This window comes from Geotrypetes seraphini, chromosome 2 (genome assembly GCF_902459505.1).
Source record: "Geotrypetes seraphini chromosome 2, aGeoSer1.1, whole genome shotgun sequence".
NCBI lineage: Eukaryota > Metazoa > Chordata > Amphibia > Gymnophiona > Dermophiidae > Geotrypetes > Geotrypetes seraphini.
Window position 1 is genome coordinate 510,166,682 of NC_047085.1, and position 23,418 is coordinate 510,190,099.

Below are 23,418 nucleotides of genomic sequence, written 5' to 3' on the forward strand. Positions count from 1 at the left end.
AGCTGTGAAATACCCCATACCATAAAGAGAGAGAATTCAAAGTAAGTAAGCTCCAAAGCAGAACAAAGACTCAGCATTCCCGCAGGGAGATCCCTCCGAATGAGTACAGCGTACAAAAGATCCTATAGCCATTTCCTACCTCAGCTATGGAACCGACTACCCACACAGATCAGGTCGCTAGACTCACTAATGACCTTCCGCAGAGCAGTAAAGACCTTCCTCTTCCGCCAAGCGGGCCTCCTCAATAGACTTCTCCTCGTACTCTTCGCTATGACCAGTCTGGTCTCTAGAATAAGCTCTGTTTATTGTCATGACTAGTCTGTTTTCAAACGATTGTGAATGTCTCCTTGTAACCCGTTCTGAGCTTCTGGGAGAACGGGATAGAAATCGAAATAAATAAATAAGCATCCCTGGGCCCACTTCCCCAGCGAGCTCCATACTCATAATAATGGCGCGCTTGCAGATATGCAAAAAATTGAATCTGAGGGATCCCCCCAGCGCTCCTGACAGGAAGAAAAAGCAGGGAAGGCCCCTGGCACATCAAAGGTTAGCGGCACTTCATCCATATTCCTAATCTGGCCAATTTCAAAATCATTTTTCTTCCTTACATCAATTACAAATTGATGAAAAGATAGAATACCTTAGATTCATATTCTTTTGGCATATTTTTTGCGCAATTCTAGTTTTGATATACATAGCAAGGCCACATTGCCTCATAAATCTGTAGCGCCACAATGGTGATCCAGTAAAACCCTGAAAGCCTTTCTCTACAGCAATGCGTTTGGCTTCATGTATTATAAGAATAGCCTTACTGGGTCAGACCAATGGTCCACCAAGCCCAGTAGCCCGCTCTCACGGTGGCCAATCCAGAACCCAAGGAGTAGCAACATTCCATGCTACCGATCCAGGGTAAGCAGTGGCTTCCCCCATGTGTTCTCAATAACAGACTAGGGACTTTTCCTCCAGGAACTTGTCCAAAACTTTATTAAAACCAGCTACGCTATCCGCTCTTACCACATCCTCTGGCAACGCGTTCCAGAGCTTAACTATTCTCTGAGTGAACAAAAATTTCCTCCTATTAGTTTTAAGAGTATTTCCCTGTAACTTCATCGAGTGTGCCCTATAATTAATAGCAGTAGTATTCTTGGATGGGTTGCAGCATTGGAGAGATCAATCTGCCTGCTTTTAAATATCAGCAGCAGTGGAGATCAACTGCTTGTACACCTAAGCAGCAATGAGACCAGCCACAACCACCGAGAGCACACAGACCCGATCCTACCAAGAGTGTGAACTCTTCCCCCCCTGCAATCCGCTAAGAAGATCGACTGTCGGCTCCGGGCGGCTTTCCCGCAGAGGAGAGAATCCTGCATTCACCGTGGGCCTCATCTGGGGCAGCCTCCTTGGAGCGGCTGGGGCACGGGCAGTGTGTCTGGAGGGAATGCATGGATGGGAGAACATCGCAGGGGAGGAGACATAGGCATCCTGGGACTGTCGGCCAAGTCTCTTCCCTGAAGAAGTCCTTTCTGGAAACGTCAATCGCTCCTCCTAAACTTACTTGCTCCACTTCATCACTGACGCTGACCCATTCTGCTTCTATTCCTTTCTTTCCTCTCTTCTACCTTCCAAAGTATTTAGATCAATGCTGTCTTGTTAAAATGTTTATTTTATTTTTATTTTTCCTCTAACTCTACTTTTCACTTCTCTATTACCCTCCAGGTACTTTAGTTAGATTGTGAGCCTTAGGGACAGTAAGGGAATTTTCCAAGTACCTTTCTTATTTCTAATCTTAATGTATATTTTCTGTAAACCGCTTAGAACCTAACGGATGTAGCGGTATATAAGAAATAAATTACATTACATTACATTCACATAAAATGCATCTTTGCCCCTCATATAAAACCCGGAGTATCTCATGCATGCTCAGATAAAGATGTTACAACTTCACATTTCACCTCATCAGTTTTACCCAGTCTCTCTTATTAATGCACTCGCCTGAGCAGCTGCGGCTCCCAGTTTCTCTTTCCTCTGATCCTGGCTCTTCCCCTTGTTCAAAATGGGATACAACGTCAGTGATGACGGCAGGAAAGCCTTCTCCTGGGGAAACAAAATTGCATTAGTTTCCCAAAAGTTTTTATTGTTGGGATTCCTTCAAATTCAAGACTTCACTCCATTGCCAACATCAAGAATTTCACCAACTTCAATCAACAAAAATACTCAAACCCCTCAGAGGAACTTTTTTTAGACCCTGCAAATCTCAGCAAATCACATAAATCCTCTCTACTCATCCAGATAGACTAGTCCCCGCTCTCAATACTCCAAAACATTTCAATGTGTGTGAGCTTCCTTATCCTTTATATAACACGCAGATCTCCATCTTATCCAGAACATATGAGCATAGAGGGACAGACCGAAAGTCCATCAAGCCCAATATCCTGTTTCCAACAGGGGCCAACCCATGTCTCAAGTTCCTAGCAAGATCCCAAGTAGTAAAACAGATTTTATGCTGCTTATCCTAGGAATAAGCAGTGAATTTCTCCAAGCCATCTCAATAATGGCCTATGGACTTCTCTTTTAGGAAATTCTCCAAACTTTTTTTAAACCCTGTTAAGCTAACTGATTTCACCACATTCTCCGGCAACGAATTCCAGAGTTTAATTACATGCTGTGTGAAGAAAAGACTCATGCTTTTCTACTATAAAAATTAAGTACCTAATCTTCCCTTCTAGCGCAAAAGGCACACGAGTCTTGACCAGTGGCTCATACCAAAGCAGTTCCTTGAGTTTAAGGCAGGCCAAAGGAGCCTGCTGACAAAACAGAAGACCCAAAAGTGGTGTCCGCATGAGCTGCCACATCCACTTTATAAAACTTAGTAAAAAGTAGGGAGAGTGGACCCACATGGCTGTCCTACAGATAATGTCAGGCGGCAACACTCGCGACTCTGCCCAGAAAGAAACCACCCCTCTAGAAGAGTGTGTTTGCAAAGACAATGGAGGCTGCTTACCACACCCAATATACGCTGAGGAAATAGCTGCACAAACCCACCATGCAACAGTACCTTAGAGGCCGGCTTCCCTAAATGGCTAAGATTAGTCAACACAAAGAGATGATCCGAAAGATGAAAGGGACTTGTCACTTCCAGGTACCAGATGAGAACTCTATGGACATCTAGCAATTTCAACACCTTATCCCTTTTCATTGAGCCCGTTAAACAAAAAGTGGATAGTCGAACCTCCTGGTTCACATGGAAATCGGAAAACGAAACCCAACTTTTGGAAGAAAAGATGGCAACATGCACATTGACACACCTGCCTCGGTAAATCGAAGAAATGGCTTCCTGCACAACAGGGCCTTCAATTCTGACACTTGGTGAGGAAATAGCCACCAGAGATACAGTCTTGATAGTGAAATCCATGAGCGTCGCTTCCTCTGAAGGCTCATAAAGGGTCTTTGGAGAGGGAATGAAGGACAAGGTTAAGATTCCATACCAGAAATGGCTGCCACGCCCCTTTCAAAAACCTAACCATGTCTGGAAGCGAAGCCAGAGAAACATCCTCCAGCCAACTTCTGAAACATGACAGATCTTGCCACTTGTATAAGAGAATCGACCATTAGTGCTTTTGCTAGTCCATCCTGAAGAAACACTAGACTGGCCAAAAGAGAAGCCTGAGATGGTTTGACTCCCTCTCCATCACATCAGCTCTGGAAAGACTTCCAAGCCTGGGCATGTGCCATCACCGTCGCAGGCTTCTTGGCTCTTAAAAGAGGTGGAATGACTACATCTGACTAACCATTTCGCAATAAGACCATGCACTCAAGAGCCATGCTGTAAGACCAAAGCATTCCCGGTCCCCTACGGCTACTGTACCCTGAGAGAACAGACCTGGATGCAGTGGAAGCTTGAACTGCTGAGCCAACTGCACCCTGATCAGATCCATGTACCAGGGGCGATGCGGCCAATCCGGGACGACAAGAATCACCAACCTCCAAATGATCCTGCCTATCATGGGCCAAGGAGGAAAGATATATAACAGCTTCATCTGAGGCCAGGGCTGCACTAGCGTCATCAACTCCATCACTTCCTGGTTTGATTTCTTCTATCAATCTGAGTTCATCTTTTTTAAGAGAGTGATATGGGAGTGTGTGGTGCAGTGGCTAGAGCTCCAGCCCCAGCACCCTGGGGTTGTGGGTTCAAATCCTGCACTGCTCCTTGTGACCCTGGGCAAGTCACTTACTCCGTAATGCAAAAACTTGAAGATAGAAAGGTGAGGTAAATAGAATAACTTCCAACCAAACAAATCCTCACTCAGCAGGAAAAAGTATAAAATGGAGAGACAGACCAACTTGTATCTTTCTTCTCATTTCTTTATTGAAAATTCTTCATTAAACATTCTTGCTCCAAGCAATACTGCCCGACGGGACCCGTTTCGCCTACAATGGCTTTTTCAAGGGTTCCAGCAGGGAGCACTAAAATATACAAATTACAATATTGAATAAATTTTAAAATAAACAAATTGTTATACCATAATATCCTACAAATGACTGTGTTTTAACCTTATATCTAGATATAGAACATATTTAATTTATATAGTTCATCTGTATTTAAGTAGATTATAGATATTCTATTGATGAATTACTCTTTTATATAATTGTTGTTTTACATAATTGTACAGATATGTCTTATAAATTTATTTGTTATGACTCAATAAATACCTTCAAATTAGACATAATGTTATAATGTTACTAGAATAATACATAAAAATTAAATTGATACCTCTCCCATCATCCTAACATACTATTACCTAAATAGTGTAAAAAATTAATGTATAAAAATTAAGTTGATACCTCTCCAATCATAATTATTTAAATAATTCAATTACTAAATATTAGATAAAAAATTTTAAATATTAAATAATAAATCTGAGCAATTTAAGTATGGATAATAATATTATATATATAATTAAATATAAATATACCATAAATAATTCAATACATTAAATTTAATAGTAATAAAGAATTAATTCTAGATCTTATATAGCATATAATTTTAATTTAAAATAAAATTTTTAAATTAATATTCAGAATTTTTAATAAAGAATATCCATTACCCATCAGAAAACCATTGTGTTTGATTATAAGAGTTGATAAAAAATATATTAACCAGTAATTAACTTTAACTAATTCATTTAACAATTAATTAAAAAATCCCTTAACCAATTCAAAAGACACCTGTGTTCAATTATAAAAATTAATCAGTTAATTAACTTTAAACACTAAATAAATAACATCTTTAGTTTATATTAATATCGAAATAAATTATTTAATCTCTAAAAATCCAAATTATCTCAAATTAATCAATTAATTAACTCAACATAAATTTTTAAATACATCTTTATTAAAAATTCTGAATATTAATTTAAAAATTTTATTTTAAATTAAAATTATTTAAATAATTATGATTGGAGAGGTATCAACTTAATTTTTATACATTAATTTTTATACATTAATTTTTTACACTATTTAGGTAATAGTATGTTAGGATGATGGGAGAGGTATCAATTTAATTTTTATGTATTATTCTAGTAACATTATAACATTATGTCTAATTTGAAGGTATTTATTGAGTCATAACAAATAAATTTATAAGACATATCTGTACAATTATGTAAAACAACAATTATATAAAAGAGTAATTCATCAATAGAATATCTATAATCTACTTAAATACAGATGAACTATATAAATTAAATATGTTCTATATCTAGATATAAGGTTAAAACACAGTAATTTGTAGGATATTATGGTATAACAATTTGTTTATTTTAAAATTTATTCAATATTGTAATTTGTATATTTTAGTGCTCCCTGCTGGAACCCTTGAAAAAGCCATTGTAGGCGAAACGGGTCCCGTCGGGCAGTATTGCTTGGAGCAAGAATGTTTAATGAAGAATTTTCAATAAAGAAATGAGAAGAAAGATACAAGTTGGTCTGTCTCTCCATTTATACTTTTTCCTGCTGAGTGAGGATTTGTTTGGTTGCAAGTCACTTACTCCCCCAGTGCCCTGGGTATATAAGATAAGAGTGTGAACCTGCTGGGACAGATAGGGAAAAATGCCAGAGTACCCGAATAATTTGTACTACATGGGACCTGAGTTGGACCCTGTTGGCTTGAAGGGCCTTTGGTCTGTCCCAGTATGGCAATTCTTATGTTTTTAAGAGAGTGTTTGATGCAAAGTTCTGTATATCCACAAACTTTTATTAGAGTTTTCTAAGCCTTTTCTGCACTAGGCCAAGCAGGACTTGTATCTAAACTAAACTAAACTAAATTAAACTAAACCTTAGGTTTGTATACCGCGCCATCTCCACAAGCGTAGAGCTCGGCACGGTTTACAGGGTTAGGTTGAAAAGGAGCTACAATGAAGGGTTATAGGAAAGGAGCTAGGAAGATAAAGAGGGACAGGGTACCAGAGAGAGGGAGGTGATTAGATTTTAGAAAAGAGTCAAGTTTTCAGGTGTTTGTGGAAGGATTGGAGGGAGCTTGAAATTCTGAGCGGGGATGTGAGGTTGTTCCAGAGTTCTGTGGTTCTAAAGGGGAGGGATGTTCCTAGTTTTCCTACGCGGGATATACCTTTTGCAGAGGGGAATGATAGTTTCAGTTTTTGGGAGGATCTAGTGGAATTAGGGTTAGAGGAGTTCCAGAAGAGTGGGATATCCCGCTAACCAAAGAGAAAAACTGTTGCAGGTAAGTAATTTGGCTTTACTCTGGTGTAACACTAGTACCTCCTCTTCCTCTGTTCAGTATCTATTACTCACCGGAGTATGAATGAGTAACTTCTCTCTCTCCTGATTCCTGGGGATCCCAGAAAGTCATATCTTCTTCTTGTCTAACTCTTGATAATATATCAGGATCGATCCCTTCATAGTCTGCTGCAAGGAATAAAACAGAAACTTGAGGTATATTTCCATTACAGTCACAGTTACATACACAGCAGCGGATCTCAGGGGAGCAACACATGGCGAGGAGGAAAGGGAGGATCTATTACTACCTCCGTCATAAAGCAGCGGGATCTGGGAGTTATCACACCTCACCTCAAATACCCTAGTGGTTGAAAAAACCTTAGGGCTAGATTCACCACAGACATCGATCGTGTCCCGACCACTTTGCGACCTGATTGTTCCCCGACCCGATTCAATAACCTTGGTGCCGATCAACCTCCGGTCCGATCCACGCATGCAATTGAGGGGGAACGGCATGCAAATGTAGGAACACCGACTGGGCTGGCCAAACAAAAAATAAGCGACTGCTGAGGACCAGTCGCTCAGGTCCTTTCCGACAGCCCTGCTCTCTGCCGCCCTGCCAGCGCTTATCTTAGAAATCGCTACAGAGCATCTACGTTTCACATACGGCTTCTTCAGGGGTAAAGGTGCCCGGGAAGTTGTATATTGAGGTGGCAGAGCAAAAAAAAAAAATAAGGCGCATACATTACTATTGGATAACAGACAGCACCTTAACATAGTAACATAGTAGATGACGGCAGATAAAGACCCAAATGGTCCATCCAGTCTGCCCAACCTGATTCAATTTAAATTTTTAATTTTTTCTTCTTAGCTATTTCTGGGCAAGAATCCAAAGCTTTACCCGGTACTGTGCTTGGGTTCCAACTGCCGAAATCTCTGTTAAGACTTACTCCAGCCCATCTACACCCTCCCAGCCATTGAAGCCCTCCCCTGCCCATCCCCCACCAAACGGCCATGCACAGACACAGACCGTGCAAGTCTGCCCAGTAACTGGCCTAGTTCAATATTTAATATTATTTTCTGATTCTAAATCTTCTGTGTTCATCCCACGCTTCTTTGAACTCAGTCACAGTTTTACTCTCCACCACCTCTCTCGGGAGCGCATTCCAGGCATCCACCACCCTCTCCGTAAAGTAGAATTTCCTAATATTGCCCCTGAAGAAGCTGTATTGCTCCGTATCGATTTCTAAGATAAGTGCTGTTTCATAATAGGGGTTTTTTTTTGCATCGAGTGCAGACATTGAGGTTTTTGACCTATGATTCGATTCAATTTGGCTTATGCAGCACTGCAGAACGATACTCATCGGCGCAGTTCAATGACGTAGCGAGGGCGAGGCGCACCCGGGGCGGCGGTGCACCTCCCCCACCCTTTTCTTCACCCCCCCAACCACTCCTTCCCCCCACGCGCCCCTTCCCATCCCCCGTACCTCTTTAATGTTCTCGGCATGAGCAGCAAACCCAACCCGTTGTTGGTGCCAGCATCGGCTCTTCCTGGGCGCGGGTCCATCTTCCATCTGCCTCTCCAGAACTAACATTGCGTGACCCATAGCCTTCACTTACAGACCAAGTGACTAAACCTCATCTCTAAATGGGCAGCACCCCCAGCGCTTACCCTACCAAAGGGGTCTAGAGAAGGCATTTTTACCCCAGTCCCTCACCCGAGCAGCTGCTTTTTCCGGTTTCTCTTTCCTCTGATCCAGGCTCACCCCTGATGTACGGCTCTTCCCCTCGTTCGATGTGGGATATAATGTCAGGAATAGCAGCTGGAGAACCTGTTTCTGGGGGGGATAAGAAAACCGCATTAGGTTGCACAAAATCATTAAGTGGGATTCCCTCAAACTCGAGACTTAGCGGTTTTTAGCGCAGGCCGGCACACTGAATGCTCTGCACTGTTCCCGATGCACATAAGAACTCTATGAGCGTTGGGAGCAGCGCAAAGCATTCAGTGCGCCGGCCTGAGGTAAAAACAGCTATCGCAGTTTTGTAAAAAAAAAAAAAAAAAAAGGGGGGGTTAGATAAAATTTCCTGCACAAAGAATTTTACCAACTTCAGTGAATAAAAAATATTCTAATCTTCAGTTGGAGCAGTTGTTTCGAACAGTGGCGTAACAAGGGCGGGGCAGACCACACCGGGTGCATGCCCAGCTAGGTCCAGAACCTCCTGGAACCTGCACTTCAGCATGGCTGCCGGTCCACCCCCACGGCCAAGAAAAAGGCTAAGAAGCTTGCGGGAGCGGCGAAAGCGCCATTTAAGGAATGCCCTCCCGATCTGGCTCTATCCCGTCCCCTTCGTGATGCCACCGGACAGCGTTCTCAGCCATTGGTCGACCCTGCCTTGGCGCTGCGACTCCAGGCGCCAGAACGCTGATCGCTTTGGGTTTCTATCCCCCATGCGGCCGAGAGAGGCTCCATCTACCATCTTCGGCCCTCCTCAACAGCCCTTTAAAGGGCCGCTCAACAGGCTGGCCTGTATCTCCCACACTAATGGGCCATGCCAAAGGGCCTTTTGTTTGGCCCTTCATGTGTTCCAAAAGGACTGTGAGTCGAGGAAACATCTATTAAATATAGTTAACTTTAAATGTAGTGTGTACTCAAATTAATTGCTTAAAGTATCTGATTAAGAATCTATAACTTTGTAGTAATAGACTCTACTAGAAGAGATTTAACTAGGAAGTCTAAGCTAGAAATGATCGCCCTTGGTTTTCTGCTCAAAAGATTTTAAGTTTAAAAAGAACGTATCTGTAGCAGCTCCACTGCCATCAGGAGCTGCCTGACTTACACAGCTAGGAAAATTGGGAAAATCTCTCTTCTTCAGAATTACAGGGCTTTGGAATAACCTTACTAACCCACTGCGGACTCAGGTCTCCTTCCAACTATTCCGTAAGCACTGAAAACCAGTCTTTTCACAAAAACGTAACGCTCTCCTCCCTCCCTATTCTCAATCCACCAAACTCAATGTGCTATTCTTTTCCTTTATTAAGCTCTTGTAAACCGTGCCGAGCTCTATTTTCGTGGAGAGGATGCGGTATATAAACTTAAGGTTTAGTTTAGTTTAGCTAGAAGCCAGGAGGGACAGGGAGTCGAACCAATGTGGGAGACTTGCTCCGACCTCCAAAAGGTGACAATTTTAAAATACTAACTAGGGCAGCTTCACTGCCACTGAAAAACAACCCAACTGACACTGCCGGATGCTGGGAGGAACTGGCCGGCATGGGAGACACTCCGCCCCCTTACGTCCCTACCAACCACTCATTAATCAGGGCATTCTTCAGGCAGGATCCAACCAACCACCCAACATGCTCTACCTCACCTCACATGGTGTGGTGATAAGGAATGGGCCACAGTGAGTTCTAGGCAAATAAATCCCTGTCCACTAATTGATCATCAGACCTAACACATATCTTGGACCTCCACCAACATTCAGAACCATTACAGGCTGCCATGAAGCTGTCACAAAACCAATTCAACTTTACACAACCATCGAAACAAAGCCACACACTCCAGACCCAGGAAAGGCAGAACCTTATTTACTCTGCCGCCATCTTCAGGTAACCATCTCATGTGATTACACCAATGTAAGGTCTGTCAGGAACAAGGCCAACTTCATCAGAGACTGGCTCATGGAGGAAAAATTAGGCTGTTTATTCCTAACAGAAACGTGGCTACCTTCAGCAGAAGATCCACTCATTAAAGACCTTTGTCCTCCAAGCTACAAAATAATACCGCTATGTAGGAAAAACAAAAGAGGAGGTGGCCTTGCACTCACAGTGAAAGAATTTCAAGTTCAATACACTAGAGTTCGATCAAAACGAAAACTTTGAAATCTTATTATGTCAGTTGTCCAGCCCAACTCTAAAAGATCCCCTCACATGCATCCTCTTCTAAGTGGCACCCAAAAGCTGGCCCAATGGAGCCCGGGAGAGACCCTTCAGAACTACACTGAGGTCTCAAGCCGTAAACGGCTTACGCAATCTGAGTACCCCTCTTAGGAACCTAGTAACGTCCAGATGGAACACCAGGGACTGAAACCCATTTCAAGCCCTAAACCTCGAGAGGCCAGCAACCTGCACCTTGAGAGATGAAACCGTTTGACCCTTTTCCAGGCCTGCTTGTAAGAAGGCAAGAACATGGAAACCCTCTCAGGCTTCACCAACATCTCAATACACAGCACTTGGAAAGCCTTCCAGGCCTTAGCATAAGGCACAAATGTCAACAGACTCTTTGCTTGAAGAAGAGTTGCAATGACCACTTCTGAGTACCCCTTGCAGGTTAGGGCCTTGTACTCAAGAGCCATGCCATAAGACCAAAGCATCCTGGATTCTCCATAGGAATAGGACCCTGGCTGAGAAGGTCAGGATGAACCAGCATCTTGAGAGATCTGTCTCTCTGGATACAGACTAAATCCACACACCAAGGTCGAAAAGGCCAACCCAGAGCTACCAGAATTACCAGATCCTGGTGACTTGCAATCTTGTGGACGACAAGACCCACAGAGGGAACACATAGAGAAGTAACTTGGTGGGCCAGGGCTGAACGAGGGCATCCAGCCCTGCACTTCCCGGTTCGGCTCTGAGACTGCAGAAGCAGTCTACTTTTGTATTCTTGGCTGAGGCCATGGGATTCACAGCCGGCATCGCAAAATGCAGGAGAAGACCCTCGACGAGAGGGCCAACTCCATAGATCCAGCGTCTGCCTGCTGAGGAAGTCGGCCTGAACATTCTCTATGTCTACCACATGGGCAGCCGAAAGGGCGTTTCAATGGACCTCCGTCCACTTAAATAGTCACTGCGAGAGGGAGATGTTGGATCCAGGATCAGAAGGGAGTGAAAGCGTGGGAGAAATGTTGGACCACGAGGGAGAGTGCAGCAGGGAAGAAAGAAAGGACAATCAGATGTCAGGCTACGAAGGTGGGGAGGGAAGGAAGAGGAAGCAGATGATGGACTATAAGAGTGAAGGAAGAAAGACCCTGAGAGTGGTAGAACCATAAGGGAGAGGTCAGGAGGGGAAGGAAACAGATGAGAGAACAGCTATTACAGAGAGTAGAAATATGGACATGGGGAATATGTTGAAGTTGAAATGAAATGGAGGGCTGAGGAGAGAATAAGATGGGAAATGGGATAAAGAAATTTTGGGGTTGGCAGTTGCAGAAACTTTGCCCATAACAAACATATTATATTCTACAGAAAAAGAAAGTTTCTGCAGAATTAGGAGTAGACCAGTTGGAACAGATGGAGTTTGATCTAACTGGTTTCCTGGAAGATTCACAGGACATGATTCCAAACTAGGTCTGCCCTATTGGTGACTTGTGCGAGAGAGACAGATAAGTCCTTAATTATGAAAGCTTATTTTCAAAATAAACTTGTAAAATTTTGTGGAGATAATGCACTAATTTTTCCAGATGTGGCCCAGGCAACCCAATTAAGAAGGAAAGCATTTTTAGTTTTGAAACCAAGGGTGTTGGCCTTGGAAGCCACATTTTACTTGAAGTTTCCATGCAAATGTCTTGTGAAATTTAAGGAATGTGAATACTTATTTTGGGATTCGGTACAGCTGGAACAGTTGCTGCAGCTTCATGAAACTAGTCCCACTTGAATTAATTATAATTGGAGTTCAGATATATTTTGCACCATTAATAGTTGATCTTAGATCATGATTATATTTAATTGTATTTTCTAAGCTATATCAGGATAAATTCTCTCGTTATGTGGGCTAGAGGAGATAGTGGTTATTGCTGTAGGGGAATCTCCCTTAATTTCTATAAAAGTTTTGTAAATCCTTTCTTTATTATTGTATAAACGATAATGTTTAAATTTGATAAGTAAAAAATTTTTTTAAAAAGATGGGGAATGTTTGCCTCTTCTACATAGGATTAAATATAAAATTGCTCTCTTGACCTTTAAAACTAATACCTCAGCATTCATAGATAGACTACTGATCCCCTATGACCCTCCCAGAACCTTAAGATCAACCTCACAGCATTCCCTTAATGTCCCATCCCTAATGATAGTTGGTACACTTCATAGCCTCCTTTCTTCAGTTGCCGCCCCTTTAATTTGAAACTCTCTCCTCTACTTAAAGCTGAACGAAACTTGCAGAAATTGAAAAGCAGCCTAAAATGCTTGCTTTTTAAAAAGATGCCTATAACTGATTTTTATACACTTATCTACTCCAGCAATTTTTTTACTTTTTCCCTTTTCTTATTGTATTTTCCTTTTATGTATTCTTTCTATAAAACTGTAGTTCTTCCCTCTTTTCTCATTGTTTTCAAATCATAAGTTTGTTTGTTTAGTTCGTGTATGTCTAATAATTAGTTCATGTATGTCTAATTACCGTATTTTCTCGCATATAACGCGCGCGTTATACGTGGTTTTTACGTACCGCGCATACCCTTGCATGTTATACGCGATATTGTCGGGGAGTTGGGGAGTCGGCGGGGCAAGAGGGCTTGGGCTCCCTTTTGCCCCGATCGTGTCGGGGAGTCGGGGGGGGGGCAAGAGGGCTTGAGCTCCCTCTTGCCCCGATCGTGTCGGGGGTGCCGCGGTTGGCTGGGGCAAGAGGGCTTGAGCTCCCTCTTGCCCCGATCGTGTCGGGGGTGCGCGGTTGGCTGGGGCAAGAGGGCTTGAGCTCCCTCTTGCCCTGATCGTGTTGGGGAGTCGGGACCGCCAAGAGGAAGCAGCAGGACACCGGTAGGAGCTTCTACATGATGGGGGGGTTGGGAGGCTGTGGGGGTGCGAGCGGTCCTTCAGGGTGGGGGTGGGAGTGCGTGCAAGCGGTCCTTCGGGGTGGGGGTGCATGCGCGCGGTCCTTCAGGGTGGGGGTGCGAGCGGTCCTGCGGGGGGGGGGGGGTGAATCGGACGTCGGGGGGGCATCAGGCTTTCAGGGTGGGGACAGGACTTCAAGGGGGAGAGGAGAGTTGGGGCGAGCGAAAGGAGAGTCGGGGTGGCCGGAGGAGAGTCGGGGCGGGCGAAAGGAGAGTCGGGCAGCATGCGCGGTATACGGGTGTGCGCGGTATATAAAAATTTCTGTACATAAATTTGTGTTTTTCGCGTGCTATACCGTGTGCACGTTTTACACGGGTGCGCGTTATCTACGTGAAAATACGGTAATTTTTAAAAATGTTCATCTCCCAGCTATTTTTAAATACTTTGTACAACGCTTTGTATTTTTGGATAAGAGCATTTAATCAAAACTTAAATAAACTATGAAACTATAAATGGGAGAGAAGATAGAAATTTGATAGATAGCTGAAAAATGAAAAAGAGGAATCAGGTAAGAAAAAGGCAGAAAAGAGTTAAAAAGGAATGTTCACTATGTCAGAGGCAGGTGTAGTGAGGGAATAGGAGAAAGGAGAAAAGACAAATGGATAGCAACTGCTTGAAGGAGAATTAACAAACAATAGACAGAAAAGGAAAAAAAGAGAAACTGGAAACAACATGACAAAAAAATAAAATGTCCAGGTAAAGGAAGGAAAAACCCCATTTTATTTTGAATGTTTTAAATGGAATATTAATAATTAGCAAAAATATTGTTTAAATTTTAACAAATAAACGTACAGAATTTGCTCATTTTATCAAGCTGTATTGGGGTTTTTATCACCAGCCATTGTGGTAAAAGCTTCTATTCTCACAGGAATTCTATGAGTATTGGAGCTTTTACTGCCACGGCCAGTGATTAAAAGAACCCTAATATAGTTTGTGTGCAGAATTTTGCATTTTTTTGCACAGAATTCCACCAGGAGTAAATCCTGCAGTATTATTGCTAGGGGTCAGATTTCCATATGTGGGCATCAGTATTATAGACCCATCAAGGAAACTCCCTCTCGCCCACCCTAACTTGAATGTCAATTCCCTGGTGGTGAACCTGGACACAGTTGTACTTCAAGTTATTTTCAAATTTCTTTAAAATGTATTTTTTTTTTTTTCGACTCCATCCGCAGTACAGTCGCCAAAAATTCCATTTGCAAAAAAAAATGTATTATACCACCCACTCAAACCTTCTAGGCGGTGTACAAAAATGCCTTAACAATTAAAATGCAATATTATCAAAAACAAACAGGGAAAAGACAATTTAATTACAAGAACGAATGGGAACAAAAGGGGAGAAGGGATTGGAACTACCATGTACTGTTTATGTAGTTTAAACACTGTCATGAAAATTTTTTTTGATTAATATACTTAACTGGTTTAACAGGAGATATACTGGAGTGTTTTTTACCTGTGATTGATAGGTGATGGGAGATTGTCAATTGCTGGCTATTTTTTTCACTAATCTGATCAATTTGAGTGAGCCATTACATTTTCTATGCAATTTTTTTTTCTCTCTCTTTGCATTTTGGCTTTATAATGAAAACTAGATGCTGCTAATAAAAATGTAAAAATTTCCCTTACCTAGTGAGATCAAGGTCTGATAATTCTCCTTCATCACCTCCTTGTAAAGCTCCTTCTGCTCTTCATCTAAATACTCCCACTCCTCCTGGGAGAAAGAGAAAGCGATGTCTTCAAATGTGATCTGCATCTGAAATATAAACAACACATTCAAAATATTTTGCATTGCACAGATCAAGAAAATCGCCCCATATCGGTTCCCATTGGGATAGGGAAATGTTTGCTGGATGCACATAATTTAGAATTGCCTGAGAGTTTTAGTTCAGACCACCCAGTACTGGGGCTCAGCAGAGGAACAGATTTTAGTGTGTATATCATTTGCACTGTCACCAGATGGGATTCTAGCAACTGGAAACCACGTGTTACAGAAAATCTCCCTTTGAGGGACTCTGATTTCTCCCCACAGTGCCATCCCCTAGGTCCAGTTAGAAAGCGGTGGCAGTTGGGGAAAAACCTCCTACCTGAGCACAAACTCCTGCAGGCATTTTCCTCTCTGCTTTTGCTGCCAATCTTTCTCTGAAGATCTGTCTCTTGTAACCCTCGGAGAAGAGCCCAAAGGGCAGAAGCTGAGGCTCAGCCCAAGGAAATCGGCACGTTAACGGAGCAAAGACTTCACTTCCTGCTCGGCACAGACTGATGACATCACAAAAGAGGGGGGTGGAGCTCAGCCGGTTGCGGCTTCTCCTAGCTCTACCCCTTTGAGTGCCGATTGGTCAGAATGGTCTCTGGGGCGGGAAGAGAAAGAGTGGCAGCTCATTGGTCAGAATGTTCCTGGGGCGGGAAGAGGAGGAGTTTGAGCTTTGGCCCGGGGGCGCGTGAGGAAAGAGGGCGGGAGGGAGCAGGGGCTGGCGCTGGGTTTGCTGAAGGGAAAGTTCTGTTGCCCCTTTCCGGCTCTGAGGCGCAGCTTTAGGTCCCAGCGTTCAGGGTTGCCAGATAGTAAAAAAAAAAAAATTCATGCCCAAAAAGTTGTTTAATATTGCAACCAATAAAAGAACATGGTACATAGTTCCAGTGGTGTTGCGAGGGCGAGAGGCGCCCCTCCCCTGCCTCACACTCCTTCCCGAATCCCGCCCCTCCCCCCACAGCTGCGCCTTGGATTTCCAGTATTTTTCTCAAGCCTTATTCTCATCCAGGAGACGCGGCTCTTCATCCTCCAGACTGCAAAGGGAACAAAAAATCAATCACACAGATCATCTCCACAACTTTTTTTTAGATTCAAACAATTTTTATTGATGCAAACATCATCAAATACGCAAGAGCAAAGTGGAAATGTCCAATCAGATTGGTGCACAAAAAAAGTGTCTTTCAACTCATCTGATAAATCCAATGGTCTTTATTAATCCAAATTAGCTCATACATCCAAAGCAACTCAACGACTCGACATGATCATGTTTCGGCCACCCGGCCTGCATCAGGAGTCTTAGGAGTCTTTGGGTATCAAATAGTCTCAAATGGTCTAAAGCAAAACGAACAAACCGTTGCTCCGAATCTGTAACATCACAGAATAACACAGCTTCGGAGCAACGGTTTGTTCATTTTGCTTTAGACCATTTGAGACTATTTGATACCCAGAGACTCCTAAGACTCCTGATGCAGGCCGGGCAGAAGCCCCAATGTTTTTTGATGATTTTCTTTACTTGTGAACTGGATGTTGAATGTTTCAAAACACAAGTAGTGCAAGGATCATCTATGGAAGAGCCATGGTATTTTTCTTCATTTAATAAAAGGTCCCTATTGTTATATTTGGCTCTTCTATAGGCATTTTTTATGATATGGACAGGATATCCTCTTGCTTTTAGTTTACTACTCAGATGGTTGGCCTGAATTTTAAATTCTGACTGGAGAATGCAATTCCGTCGTAGTCTGAGCATCTGGGAAAAGGGCAAGCTGTTTTTCAAATGTCTGGGATGACAACTAGAGTATTCGAGAAAAATGTTTTTCGCCAAAGGTTTCTCATACGTTCGTGTGGTGAAGCCTTGATGTTCATTGGTAACTTCAATGTCTAAATAGTGAATGCGTGTTGCAGATTGCGAGAAAGTAAACTGTATATTCATATTGCAGGTGTTAAGCCATGCGACGAAAAAGTTTAGTTGTTGTTCAGAACCCTTCCATAAAAGGAAAACATCGTCGATGTATCTCCACCATATATGAATAAGATGGTCAAAAGGAGATTGTTCGATCCAAATTTTTTCAAATGTTATCATAAAAAGATTGGCCACCGAGGGGGCAAAGGTTGCCCCTATGGCCACCCCTTGTATTTGTTTAAAGAGGGTGCCATCAAAATTGAAAAAAAATTTCTTGCATAGCTAAAGTCGCTAGAGCAACAATTAATTCTGTAGGCACAGATTGTGGCTTGGATTGAGCTTCTAACACATTCCTGATAATTTCAATTGCGTCCTGTTGTGGAATTGACGTATACAGTGAGGATGCGTCCAACGTGACCATTAAAAATGGACCCTCACTGAAATCCACCGAATCCAATTTATTAAGAAAATCCCTGGAGTCTCGAACATATGATTTGCATTTTGGAACCTCATGTTTGATAAATTCATCCACAAATCTTGATAACGGTTCAAGGACTGAACCACGAGTTGACGTGATCGGTCTAAAGGGAGGATTGACTGGATCCTTATGTAGCTTAGGAAGAAAATAAATGGTGGACGTGACTGGATGTTTGGTGTTCAAAAACCGATAGTCACGGTTTGTTAAAAAACCTGCCTTTAGTCCAGCATCAGTGATTTTTCGAATTCTGTTTTGTATCCTCTTAGTAGGATCAAGTTTAATCTGCATGTATGCCATGGGATCCTGAAGATGTTCTAAAGCTTTCATTTTGTACGATGACGTGTCCTGAATTACAATCGCACCACCTTTGTCAGCTGGCTTTATGGTAATGTTAGGGTTATTTTGTAAATTCCCTAAAGCTTTATGTTCTTCGGCTGTCAGATTAGATCTAAATTTGGTCTGTGAGGACTGTTTGAATAATTTTTGGCAGTCTTGATACACCAATTATTTGAACACACTAAGGCCCTGATTCTCCAAAAGTGCGTCCTGATTTTAGGCAGCTGTAGACGTCCTACAGCTGTCTAATCAGCCAATCGGGATGCACGTTTTTTTTTTTTTAAATGCTCCCCAGGCAGGCCTGAAGGCGCCTCCGGGAGCCTAGGGAGACCCGCAAGATGCCTAAGCTCGCCTACAGGCCTTAGGCGAACTTAGGCGGCCCTACGCTTCTCCCTAGTAGAGGAAGAGACGCTTAAAATGTAGGCCAGCAAAATGCTGGTCTACATTGTAAGTAGACGCGGCCACTATACTGATCGCGGCAAGGGATCTCCCTGCTGCAATAAAGTATAGCGGCCGCGGCCGCCTGTCCCATCACCGACAGGAGGATGCCTAACTCCTCCTGTCGGAACCCTGAACCCCGGAACCCCCTCCCCCCCCCAAACTCGTAATTGTCGACAGGAGGATGCCCAACTCCTCCTGTCGGAACCCCGGAACCCCCTCCCCCCCCCAAACTCGTAATCGCCGACAGGAGGATGCCCAACTCCTCCTGTCGGAACCCCGGAACCCCCTCCCCCCCCAAACTCGTAATCGCCGACAGGAGGATGCCCAACTCCTCCTGTCGGAACCCCGGAACCCCCTCCCCCCCCCAAACTCGTAATCGCCGACAGGAGGATGCCCAACTCCTCCTGTCGGAACCCCGGAACCCCCTCCCCCCCCAAACTAGTAATCGCCGACAGGAGGATGCCCAACTCCTCCTGCCGGAAAGCCCAACGACCCCCCGCCCCAACTAATCTCCCTCCCCCAACTAACCTTTCAATGTTGGTCAGCTGGACGGGTCTTGCTGCCGTCCAGCCGACAGGTCTGCCTCGTGGAAATGAGACGGCACGCCCCTTCCCGGCCCATCCCCGCTAAATCTAAGGCCTGATTGGCCTAGGCTGTAGAAGCCTGGACCAATCAGGCCTTAGGCATAGCGGGTCCGCCCATCCCCACTAATCCTAAGGCCTGATTGGCGAAGGTGCCTAGCCTGGGCCAATCAGGCCTTAGATTTAGCGGGGATGGGCCGGGATGGGGCGTGCCATCTCATTTCCACGAGGCAGACCCGTCGGCTGGACGGCAGCAAGACCCGTCCAGCTGACCAACATTGAAAGGTTAGTTGGGGGAGGGAGATTAGTTGGGGCGGGGGGTCGTTGGGCTTTCCGGCAGGAGGAGTTGGGCATCCTCCTGTCGGTGATTACGAGTTTGGGGGGGAGGGGGCTCGGGGTTCCAACAGGAGGAGTTAGGCATTCTCCTGTCGGTGATGGGACAGGCGGCCGCAACAACCGCGGCCGCTATACATATTGCAGCAGGGAGATCCCTTGCTGCCATAAGTATAGTGGCCGCGTCGAATTTAACCCGATTCTCTAAAGACGCCGGTTACAGAATCGGCATTTAGTATAGGACGCCTCTCCCGGGCGGCCTACCTGGGGAGCATTTTTTTTAAAAAAACGTGCATCCCGATTGGCTGATTAGACAGCTGTAGGACGTCTACAGCTGCCTAAAATCGGGACGCACTTTTGGAGAATCAGGGCCTAAGTGTTGCATCCAAAAGACCCGAAGGTTTCCAAGTGGATTTGGGTGCTATAATGGTTTTATCTGCATAATCTGGTTTTGATGCGAAGAATAATTTAATTTCTAGAAGTCTGGTGAATCTCTCAAAATCTATATTGAATTGAAATTCATTGTTCGGTACAGTAGGTACGAACGATAATCCATGATTAAGCAATTCTATATCTGAAGAATTCAAATTGTATTGTGAAAGATTCACAGTTACTGTTAGTTTTTCTGTTGAGATCTTGTCCACGGTCTGCCTCTGATTTGATTTCTGCCTCGCCTGCTCTTCCGAGGTTGATATCCTCCTCTTGTCCCTAAAAAAGGTTTCACTGAACTGGAGCTACCAGAAGAACTAAGGCTAATAGAGGACGTACTGGGATCCACATTGTTTACTGGAACTGTAGGGTTCTGCACTTCATTGGTGTTCATCCAGTGATATACCCTATTGTTGAGATAATCTTTCTCGTCTCTGAAGAATTTTTTTAGTTTGAATTTCTTAATGCTTTCTTTAAATTTATCTATGTTTTCGTTGGTTTTGATTAACTGATTTTGGAAAGCTTCTAAAGTTAATGTGGATGTGGTCTTCTCAAGTTCCAACTTATGACTTTCGACTTGTTGTCTGCTTTTTTCAATAATGAGCAGCATCAAGTCGAAGGAACATTTGTTTAAAATCATGTTCCATTTGAGTAAAAATTCGGCATCTTCCTTGAAGTTTTGAGGTTCTTTATTGATTCTCAGTCCTCTAGGAATTCTTTCGCATTTGCAGTATTCTATGAGAATGCCACTATTCAATTCCGTTTTTATAATTTTTTTGTTTTGATTGAAAAAAAGTGTCCAATCTGTGGACAAGTTATCATTATCGGCAGAATTAATTTCAAACTGGGAAGGTGCACTAAGAATGGATTCCGCTTGTTCTAAATTGAACCCAAAGGTCGTGTTCCAATTGCTAGAAGACATAGTAGTACAATATGGTAGAACCAAAAATCAAATACTAGGGAAGTACAGTATATATCCAATATTGATCATACAAAATTACTTCCAACTACAACGCTGTAGTCAAATCACAAACTGTGTATTATGCCATGCCTCAGAGACCGAGTATACCAGCAAAAGCTGCTAGAAATAGTTTGTCGCGGTTAAGGGAGACACATTGGGACACATAACATAAGAATTGCTGCTACTGGGTCAGACCAGTGGTCCATCATGCTCAGCAGTCCGCTCATGCGACGGCCCTCTGGTCAAAGACCAGTGCCCTAACTGAGACTAGCCCTACCTGCGAACGTTACTGTTCAGCAGGAACTTGTCCAATTTTGTCTTGAATCCCTGGAGGGTGTTTTCCCCTATGACAGACTCCGGAAGAGTGTTCCAGCTTTCTACCACTCTCTGGGTGAAGAAGAACTTCCTTCTTCTCTGGATCCTTTCGAGTAGTGTCCTTCTTCTGTGTCCTTCTTCTGGTCTACGACCAGTGCTGGACGTAGTACTCCAGGTGAGGACGCGCCATGGCCCGGTACAGCGGCATGATAACCTTCTCCGATCTATTTGTGATCCCCTTCTTTATCATTCCTAGCATTCTGTTCGCCCTTTTCGCCACCGCCGCAACACATTGTGTGGATGGCTTCATCCACTTGTCAAGCAAAACTCCCAAGTCCCTTTCCTGGGAGGTCTCTCCAATTACCGCCCTGGACATCCTGTATTTGTGCATGAGATTTTTGTTACTGACATGCATCACTTTGCATTTATTCACGTTGAACCTCATCTGCCATGTCGATGCCCATTTCTCGAGCCTGATTATGTCACGTTGCAGATCTTCGCAATCCCCCTGCGTCTTCACTACTCTGAATAGTTTTGTGTCGTCCGCAAATTTAATCACCTCGCTTGTACCTATGTCCGGTTCATTTATAAAGATGTTGATGCTATTCCACTCCGAGTATTGTCCATTTACCCCCACTCTCTGTTTCCTATGCTCCAGCCAGGTTTTAATCCATGTGAGTATTTCACCCTCGATTCCATGGCTCGCAATTTTCCAAAGTAGTCGTTCATGCGGAACCTTGTCGAACACCTTCTGAAAGTCCAGATATACAATGTCAACTGGATCGCCCTTATCTATTTACCTGTTTACTCCCTCAAAGAAGTGCAGCAAGTTTGTCAAACAAGATCTACCCTTGCTGAAACCGTGCTGGCTGGTCCTCATCAGACCGTGTCCGTTAAGGTGATCAATGATGCGGTCCTTTATCAGCGCCTCTACCATGTTTCCTGGTACCAAGGTCAGACTCACCGGTCTGTAGTTTCCTGGGTCTCTCTTCAAACTTTTTTTGAAGATCGGCGTAACATTCGTCACCTTCTAGTCCTCCTGAATCTTTCCTGCTTTGATCAACAGATTGGCTATTAGTTGAATTAGTTCAGCTATGGTCCCTTTCAGTTCCTTGATGACCCTCAAATGGATGCCATCCGGTCCCGGGGATTTATCGTTCTTAAGCCTATCAATCTGCCTGCATACCTCTTCTAGACTGACTGTTAATGCTGTCAGTTTCCCGTTTTCACTTCCAGCATATAGCCTGATGAGTTCCGGTATGCTGGGTATATCCTCTTCTGTAAATACAGACGCAAAAAATGTGTTGTCTGTCGGCGATTTCTTTGTCCTCCTTTAGCGCTCCCTTTATTCCTTGCTCATCCAACGTTCCCACCGCTTCCTTTGCAGGTCGTTTCCCTTTAATATATCGAAAGAACGCCTTTAAGTTTTTGCCTCCTTGGCTATTTTTTCCTCTTAATCTCTTTTGGCTCCTTTTACTGCTTATGGCACCTGCGTTGATGATGTTTATGCTTATTCTAGTTTTCATCCATTTTTTATCTTTTCCATTCCTTAAACGAGGTTTTTTTGTCTTTGATCGCTTCCTTAACCTCTACAGTGAGCCATGCCAGTTCTTTATTCATTTTCCTTTTTGATCCCTTGTAGATACACGGTATATATAGATTTTGCGCCTCGATGACCATATCCTTAAAAAGAGACCAAGCTTGCTTTAGCGTATTTACAGTGTTTATCCTCTTAATCTTCTTCCCCACCATGCTTCTCATCCCTTCGTAATTTCCTTTTTGGAAGTTTAGCTCCGTGGCCATCGTTCTGGACTGATGTTTCGCCCCCTATTTCCAGGTTGAGGTGGATCATATTGTGATCGCTGTTTCCCAGCGTCCCTTCTACTTCGTCATCCTGTGCCGGTCCTTGCAGTCCATTTAGAATTAAGTCCAGAATTGCGTTTCCTCTAGTGTTTTCCTTGACAAGTTGTTCTAGGAAGCAATCGCCTACTGTTTCCAGGAACTTGGTCTCTCTAGCACAGACCAAGGTGCCTAGGTTCCATTCTATCCCCGAATAGTTAAAGTCGCCCATGATAACTGCATTGCCTCCCTTGTAGTTGCATTTAATCTCATCTGTTATTTCTCCATCAATTTCTTCAAACTGTCCTGGGGGTCAGCAGTAGATGCCTATCCTCGTTTCCGGTCCATTTGTTCCCGGAATTTTGACCCATAGAGACTCTAACTTATCCATCTGTTGTGGCATGTTCTCTCCAGTAGATTCAATTCCCTCCTCCTTTTTGAGTCACTCTGTCTCTGCGGTATAGTTTGTATCCCGGTAGCACCGTGTCCCAGGCATTTTCCTC

General features: G+C 43.6%; 1 protein-coding gene across 1 annotated transcript in view; it reads right to left on the reverse strand.

The window, feature by feature from the left end:
* The window catches only part of LOC117354627 (zinc finger protein 383-like), a 62,065-nt gene extending 46,247 nt beyond the window's left edge, over nt 1-15,818 (reverse strand). Inside the window, exons 1-5 of the mRNA XM_033932434.1 lie at nt 15,640-15,818; nt 15,182-15,308; nt 8,454-8,573; nt 6,811-6,924; nt 1,993-2,094 (exon numbers count right to left, since the gene is read on the reverse strand). Of these exons, the coding sequence (XP_033788325.1) occupies nt 1,993-2,094; nt 6,811-6,924; nt 8,454-8,573; nt 15,182-15,308; nt 15,640-15,663 (487 nt within the window). The 5' untranslated portion in view covers nt 15,664-15,818. The remainder of the gene's footprint in view (nt 1-1,992; nt 2,095-6,810; nt 6,925-8,453; nt 8,574-15,181; nt 15,309-15,639) is intronic.
* Nucleotides 15,819-23,418: the final 7,600 nt, after the last annotated feature.